Raw genomic sequence first — 8507 nt, forward strand, 5'->3', positions numbered from 1 at the left:
CGTCACAGCCTGCGGTGCAGCTAGCCACATGGAACGGAAACGGAACGGGGACAAAGATGCAGCAGAAACGACGGAACGGGGAGGTGAAACGGAACAAGTTGTACTCTACTGTGTTGGACTACCGACTACACACAGTACAGTATACAGTAGAACATTAGAGCTTACGGCGTGTGACAGTAGCAGCGCACCTGTTGGGTGAAGTAAACAGCCGCACATGCAGGGCCGGCCCCCCCTCCAGCTAGGGCGGCTACGGCTAGCCTGGAACACAGAGCAGCGCACCACCAGTCCACCACGGGTACGGTACGTTGCACGGGAGCGCACGGCCGGCCCGGCTCCAAGCAGCGATGCGCCAGGAAATTTTACCGGCGGGCAGATCAGATCTCGTCCTGGTTGTTGTTCAGAGAAGTGGCGTGATCTGATCTGGGGCAGGCAGAGGCAGCGGGTGGGCGCCACGGTTTTTAAACGCGTCGTACTGCGTAGGAAAGGATGGCCTTGCCTTGCCTTGCCTGCGCCTGCCTGCGTGCCCGGCCGGCCGGTGCATTGCACGCATGACGCGTGCAGGCGCAGCTGCTGGTGCTGTTCCAAAGTTTCGGCCTGTTCGCTTGGTCGTAAATAATCATAAATTTTCAGCTAGAATAGCAGTTAGTAGTAATAATTCATGATCGTTTCAACCCCAACCGAAAGGCTGTTTAATGCTGGCCGTGACCTAGGGGATGCCGTGCGTGCCGGCGCCATAAGAGCGCGACAGCGGCTAACACGCTGAACCGGCCGGGCAGGCCAAATCAAGCGGTTGATTACTTGCTCTCCACCCAGGATTCATCTAGTACTCCTACTTACCAAGGATTTGTTTCCACTTGGCTGTCCTGTGACTGCCGCGACCGATTCTACAAAACACACCGTGCAGAGACACAGCACATATAACTACATGAGCCAGAGCCAGCCAAGAGTGTCCGTATTGCTACAGTTCCGGCACTGCTACACTGATTTGTTGCTTGCAGCTGGGTCCGTGTCCGTCCAGTACATCGACGGATCAGAGAACCAACAAAGAACAGGAAAAATGCTTGTCCTAGGCCAGCATCATCAGCATGAGACTCGACCATTGCTCCTCATGACAGTCACGACAAGCGACTTTGGCCGTCACTCGGTTGCCATCATGACAATGCCATGGAATCGCGTGTAGCAGCCGGCCGGCCCAGCGCTAGATTACACGACGGACGACGCCCTCGGCACGGCAGTGAGATACTCTCACGGCAACGGCACGGCCATCTCGTGATCTCCATCGGCGGCCTGCTGCTACAGGGCTGCAGCTCGCGGACCACGGTCGCGGGAGGCGGCCCGGGTGCACGCCGCGGCAGCACGCGCGAGCCGCCGAGTCCGGGGACCGAGAGAACATTCCAGGTTGAAAAATGGAAAGGCCTCAAAGTATGGGCCACCAAGGAATGGGCCTCTCCCGTCGTTTGGTGGTTGGTTCCATGATCCGTCTTGTAAAAAGGTGGAAGAATGGGACAGGCCAACCAGGCAAGTAGCAAGGCAAGGAGCCCATGCGTGGCCCAGCTGGCGTGCCGCGCTTTTTCCTTTAATTTTTTTGTATGCATATTTTAAATTTAAAAGGACAATATACAGTTTTCTAGAAAATATAATCTCTCTATTCTAAATTATAAGACGTTTTAGATTTTATAGATACATTGATTTCACTATGCATCTAGACATACTCCCTCCGTCCCATATTAAGTGCACTTCTTGAGTTTAATTATTTTCCTAAAATAAATGTACCTCTAGATATAAGACAAACTAACTTCACTTGTCTTTTTCTACTTTCTCTTTTCCCGAGGTGCAATGATTACACCTTTTAGGGGCATATATGTAATTTCTCACAGACTTGATTACTCCGCCAGGCGGGTAGAAATAATGTATCACCGTCTTAGTGGACGAGTGGTCCATATGGATAATTTTGAGTCACCATAAAAACGATAACATTTTCATAGGTGCTCCAATCTCAGGCTTAAAAAAGGAGGTCTATATAAATTACCTTTTGAGTCACCATAAAAATCATAATATTTTTCATAGGTGTCCATTGAATACAAAATTTACATGAGAATTTAATAGAGACAATACCTATGACATTTAGTTGAACATTTTTTTTCAATCCAACTTTTTTTAGGATTGTTCGATCCTTATATTGACATTAAAACAATTTATACATGTAAATCAGTATTTGTACATCTAAATAATGCATCAACTATTCCGAGTTCCAACATCGAGATAGCTTCAAATTAAAAACGCTGCACTGCAACATTATAAGATCTCATGGACAATTGATATACATTTTATCGTCATACAAGGGCACACGGATGTCGCGCTTACTACATATTTTTATACTCAATTAGTAGCAATTATATTCATATTCATGTACTAATGTGCTGGTTTGTGTCTAATATAAACCCGTTTCTGTATAGGCCTTGTGTTTTCAAGTACGTTGACAAATAACGGGAACACACAACACAAATGGTTCGATTCAAGTATCAAAGAGAGTCACCAAATGAACCTTATCTGCTTAATGATCTCAACCCAAGAAGGCCTCGAATGCAAGATCACATGCTTAAAATTGTATATCATTTTGAGAAGATCAATGCACACATGGTCCCTTATCCAAAAGAAAATGCACACATGGTCCGATATGCGCATCCAGGCGACCGACAATTGGATGGTCACAATCACCAAAGACGAAAAACGTGCAATGCGTGAGTCAGTAGTGCTGTATGTGCACATACGGACCACGGATGTTTGAGCATCAAGAGTTTTCTAAATTTTTCTTCTAAAAACTCCATGTTTTCAAACTCCAAAAAATATATTAGGAGAAAAAAAAAAGTCCATCTCCAATAATACCTAATATTTCACTCTAAAAAATCAAAATTTAGTCCCATTTGGCCTTTTTTTTCACGCGAAAGTCTTTGTGCTCACGCATACCCACACCGCCGCCGCCTTCTTCCTTGGTCATGCCCTAGTCCTGCAGTTCCAGCCGGTGGCAGGCAGGCACGCCCGGCCACCCCAGCTCTCGCTCCAGCACCTCCCAGCCGGCCATCTAGTAGTAGCAGGAGCAGCTAGCCATCAGCAGCAGCCGGCCATGTAGTAGTAGTAGCATTCAGCAACAGTAGCATGCAAGCAAAGCCGGCCGGTAGCAGCAGCAGCCGCCCAGCAGCACTTCAGATTCTCCTCGACAGGCCACAGATGGCCTTTGCAGGCCACAGCCGCGCCTAGTATCGCTATGGTGACCACCAAATAACGCATCTGTACCAGCAGCAATGGCAGCCACCGAGAAGTCCTGGCCCCTCAGCAAGGCCACATCTTCGGGCGCCTGTGCATCGTGGCCGACGCCGCTTTCCTCTCCGCTGGCTTCTTGCCGTGCGACGCGCGGCCAGAAACGACGCCCTGGTCTGTACGACGCTTTCCTCTCGGGCAGCATGGACGACGCGGCGGCAACAAACAAACCATCGGCCATGGCAAGAAGCAAAGATCGATGGATTACGTACCTCCTCCAGTCGTCCCAAGGTCAGCGGCGGCGACGACAGCCTCCCCTGGACGGCGCGCTTTGGCGCGAAGAAGACGAGTCGTGCCAGAAACTACCGCGCCAAAGAGGAGAAAGCGCGGGGAAGAAGGATACGCGCGACAGAGAGTGCGCGTAACTTTACGCAGATGTGGGTTTTTTTCCAAGCACTAAAAGTTTAGGAGGATATTGCCCTGTTCGCTTGGCTGATAAGCCATGGCTGAAAGTACTGTCGGCTGATTTGTTGTGAGTGAAAGATATTGTTCGTTGGCTGACAAAGTACGACTTATAAGCTAAGCGAACATGACGTATATTAGGAGCTGTTAGAGATGTTTTTTTTTTCTCATCTTACTAAAAACAAGAATTAGGAAGGGAAATATGGAACTCTTGAAGATGCTCTTGGTACGTTACCTTTGAATAGCACAACTAACTAAAAATAGACAAGGGCGTCACATCGAAACCAATTATTTTATCAATCTTAATTTCCTAACTACACCTAACACCTAAGGATTATTACCTAGAAAAGTCTATTCCCGTTTCTGAGGACAACGCTGATGATGATGGAAACCATGATGATAATGGTGAAGATTCTTCTATTTTTCCTGGTAAGTGCTCTTAGTTGACGTAGTGAGTGAAACCTAATTATCTGTTTCCTTGAATACCAGAGTTGCCATGCTCTGGGTATCCTCTACCAAAAAAAATTATGCTTATTTTCCGTTCGCACTAACAATTTCAACACACACCGAAAAAGAGCAAAAAGAGAGTGTGATTGCTAATTGTGCCCCGCGGCCTTGGTGGTGAGCCCGAATCCGAACGGGAACAACGCGTCGTACCGCTTGTCGCCGTAGTTCATGGGCAGCTGGTCCACGGACTTGAACCACGTCCGCGGCAGCTTCCCCGTGAACCCGAAGTCCCCGAACAGCACGTCGGTGATGCCCTGCGCCTCCGTGCCGGGCAGCCACGCCGCGACGAGCGCGTCCATGTAGTCCACGTACGGCTGCAGCACAAGCGGGCGGCCCGACACGATGAGCACGACGCACTTGACGAGCCCGCACACGTCCTTGATCACCTCGGTCCCCGGCGACGGGATGGTCAGGTTCTTGTTGTCGCCGGCCGTCTCGGCGTACGGCGGCTCGCCCACCGCCACCACGGCGTACTCGTAGTCGTTGGCGCTCTTGCTCAGGTCGTCCTTGTCCGGGCGCTCCACGTAGTCCACCGTCGTCTTCTTGTCCACCGCCTTCTTGATGGCCTCCAGGATCGTGGTGCCGACGCCGGTGAGGTTGTTGCCGCTCTCGCCCTGCCACGTGATGGTCCAGCCGCCGCACTGGCTGCCCAGGTCGTGGGCGTGGCTGCCGGCGACGAGGACCTTCTTGGCCTTCTTGTCCAGCGGCAGCATCGGCTTCGTCTGCCCCTTCTTGCTGTTCTTGAGCAGCACGAGCGACTTGCGGACGGCCTCCCGCGCGAGCGCCCGGTGCTCCTGCGCGCCGAGCTCCTTGGTGAGGCGCGGGTCCGGGAGCGGGTCCTCGAAGAGGCCCATGGTGAACTTGACCCGGAGGATCCGGCTGACGGCGTCGTTGATGCGGTCCAGCATGATCTGCCCCTGCTTCACCTGCTTGATCAGGTCGGCGACGAACTCCGGGTAGTCGTACGGGATCATCACCATGTCGATGCCGGCGTGGATCGTCTCCTTGATGGAGTGGTAGTAGTGCTGGTGCGGCGGGTTCGTGATGCGGTCCACAGCCTGCCAGTCCGTGATCACAAAGCCCTGCAGTAATGCTATTACGTTAATAAGGAGTACTGAACTACTGATATGATCCAAGTGCAGCACTAGTTGAGCATGAAATGCAAATGTACTGACAGACAGGGGCACGTTTGGTTTGTTCATCAGACAGACACAGACACAGACACTGACCCTGAAGTCCATCTTGTTCTTGAGCGTGTCGGTGATGAGGAACTTGTTCTCGTGCATCTTGACCCCGTTCCAGCTGGAGTAGGAGATCATGATGGAGGAGATGCCCTTGATAACGGCGTTATCGTAGGGCGGCATGTGGATCCGCATCAGGTCGTGGAAGCTAAGCGCCGTGTTGTTCTCGTTGATGCCCCGGGTGGTGCCGCCGTCGCCGACGAAGTGCTTGGCGCACCCGGCCACCTTCTTGGACCCGCCGACGAAGGGGACGCCCTTGGGGTGCTTCGCGGGGACGTCTCCCTGCAGGCCGGTCACCATGTTGGAGGTCATGAGCTGCACCAGCCTCGTGTCCTCGCTGAAGCTCTCGTAGCACCGACCCCACCTCGGGTCGCGGCACACCTGCGTGCGTGCAGAAAACACACCATAACGACGATCAGTATCACATTGCTTGGCACATTCATTCATCTTTCGGCTTATCAGTTCAGAAAGACAGAAATAGCAGTAGTAACGTACCGCGACGCATGGCGCGAAAGTGTAGGGGATGCCGGTGGCCCTGGTCTCGTGCGCCGTGGCCTCCCCGATCCGCTTCACGAGGTGGGGGTCCCTGGTGGCGCCGAGGCCGACGTTGTGGGGGAAGATGGTGGCGTTGTACACGTCGTTGTTGCCGTGCACGGCGTCGATGCCGTAGATGATGGGGATGCCGAGCCGGGTCTTGAGCGCCGCCTTCTGCATCTTGGTCACCATCTTCTGCCACACTGACGCCGACGCCTTCTCCGCCGGCACGCTGCCGCCGCCGCTGAGCACGCTACCTGCACACGCACCGCATTAGTGAGTTAGTATTACGGCAGAACAAGGATCCTATCGCCGCCGGCCGGCCGGCCAACCGGCCGGTGATGACGAGACGATCGACTACTGACCAACGAAGTACTTCTCGATGACTTCGGCGGTCGCGTTGGCCCTCTCGATCTGCGACATCTGGCCGATCTTCTCCTCGAGCGTCATCCGGCTGAGGAGGTCCTGCACGCGCTCATTGATGGGCTGCTTCGCGTCCTTGTACTTGACGTACTCCGCCGCCAACGCCGCCGACGGCAGTAGGAGGAAAGCCAAGACTAGGCACGCGACCGCCGTGGCCACCGTCGAGCGCGTCATCGCCGTCGTCACAGCAACCTTCGTGGATTCAGTCAGTTGATCTTCTGCATTTAGAATTTTATTAGATCGAAAAGGAGCGGCTATGTAGGTAGGCGAAGAAACTGAAGATCTAGTGCTCTGGACTTACCGGTTGAGCAGAGAGTGACGAAGAGGAGCCGCTATCAAGTGATTGGATTTTATAGAGACTGGCAGGACGTACGCGATCAGTGCATGTCGTTTCCACGATGCGGTTTGTATGTAACAGACTCGAGACCCGATCCGATGGATCCCCGGGTCATCGTCTGGAGGATCGGGGAGAAGACCACAGGGTTTTCCGTTGGATTGGCTCTGCATGAGGGCGCGCGTGTGTACGTGTTTGACTGAAGCGCTTGGCCAATCGTACGAGTGGCCGCGGATCCTATCTCAACTGAACAGTGCAGGATATCTTGCGACAGGAGATGCAGAAATTGGTCGTATCTACTCTCATCAAAGTAGGTTACTTTGGCTATCAACCAGACGGTCCATGATAGAAAAAAAAAACTTTATAGCATTGATTTTCCGATCTGGGGTTGACCTTTACCCCACCATCGCTTTATTGTAGCATACCGCGTGTCCACGTGTGATTGGTTAGAGGAGAAAATATCTCCCTCACCTGCCTCCAACTCCGTTTCTCTTCCCCTGTCTGTGCGGGCGCCCCCCCTCCCCCCGCACGAGCTGGGCCCCGCGGCGCTGGTGGCGTTGGCATAGTGCGGCGGCGCGCCACGGGCGAGCAGCGCCGGCGGCCGCGGCTACTGGCCCCCTCCGCGCGAGCTCCTGCAGACGGTCGGTGCAGCTCTGCTTTCCCTCGATCCGTCCGCTCGGTGGTTTACTCCCCCCTCTCTATCCTTACTCTATTTGATTTTATCCTGCATCTATTGTTCTAAGATCAATTCCCCCCTAGGTCTACTATTCTCCCCCTTTTCTCTTACCAATCTAACTGCGATTTTTTTGGTTTTGTAGGCTGCGACCTACTAGGTTCCACTGGATTTTGAGAGCAGGCAGGTATTATGCAATAGACCTGAGCATATGACCATGTCTGTGATATTTGTTTAATTTCTTAGTGTAGGATAAAGATTGAGACCATGTACCGATGGTTTTTGATTTATTGTTTCTATTTTGGTCATGTACAACGATGAATACAATTTCCTATTCCTGTTATGTTTTGCTTTGAGACAAATTGCTAGTGCTGTGATGATTGCAGCATAAATTATGTTTGATGTTTCATGCAATTATCATGGTCTACCTTTCCACATTACATCTCTTTCTCTCTTTTTTTGATGATTGAGGCAATGCTCACAGCTGAACCAACCATCATGCCCAAAGTTGATGTTGTACATGCATAGGCTAGGGATAAAAGCGACGTAGTTGTTTAATGTTCTAGGCGTTGATGAAGATTTTGCCGTCGATGGTCTTGAGCTTGTAGGTGCCCTGTCGGAGCACCTCCGCGATGACGTATGGTCCCTCCCACGGCGGAGAGAGCTTCTGGTGGTTCTTGTTGCTCTGGACGAGGCGGAGCACCAAGTTCTCGACGTTGAAGGCCCGACCCCGCACCCGACGGCCGTCGTACCGACGCAACGTTTGCTGGTACTTGGCCGAGCAGAGGAGGGCAACGTCGTGCGCTTTATCGAGCTGTTCCATGGTGTCCTCGTCGTATGCCCTAACCCTCGGCGCTCCGTAGTCAAGGTCGGTTGGCAGGACCGCCTCGGAACCGTAGACCATGAAGAAAGGTGTGTAGTCGGTCGCCCGGCTGGAGGTCGTCCTCAAGCTCCAGAGTACCGCGAGAAGCTCCGCAACCCATCATCCACCAAATTTGTTTAGCCGGTTGAAGATCCTAGGCTTAAGGCCTTGCAAGACCATGACGTTCGCGCGCTCAACCTGTCCATTCGTGTG

At 52.4% G+C, this 8507-nt stretch overlaps 2 protein-coding genes across 2 annotated transcripts in view; both read right to left on the reverse strand.

The window, feature by feature from the left end:
* The window catches only part of LOC136536152 (uncharacterized), a 6714-nt gene extending 3215 nt beyond the window's left edge, over positions 1–3499 (reverse strand). Inside the window, exons 1-2 of the mRNA XM_066528539.1 lie at positions 3295–3499; positions 838–884 (exon numbers count right to left, since the gene is read on the reverse strand). Of these exons, the coding sequence (XP_066384636.1) occupies positions 838–884; positions 3295–3499 (252 nt within the window). The remainder of the gene's footprint in view (positions 1–837; positions 885–3294) is intronic.
* Positions 3500–4245: 746 nt separating this feature from the next.
* Positions 4246–6653, reverse strand: LOC136518427 (uncharacterized). The gene is made up of 4 exons (XM_066512088.1): positions 6368–6653; positions 5964–6259; positions 5457–5849; positions 4246–5309 (listed from the first exon to the last, which is right to left on the reverse strand). The coding sequence occupies exons 1-4, from the start codon at positions 6597–6599 to the stop codon at positions 4317–4319; spliced, it is 1914 nt and encodes a 637-aa protein (XP_066368185.1). The 5' UTR covers positions 6600–6653; the 3' UTR covers positions 4246–4316.
* Between the last annotated feature and the right edge of the window lie 1854 nt (positions 6654–8507).

This window comes from Miscanthus floridulus, chromosome 2, assembly GCF_019320115.1.
Source record: "Miscanthus floridulus cultivar M001 chromosome 2, ASM1932011v1, whole genome shotgun sequence".
Classification (NCBI taxonomy): domain Eukaryota; kingdom Viridiplantae; phylum Streptophyta; class Magnoliopsida; order Poales; family Poaceae; genus Miscanthus; species Miscanthus floridulus.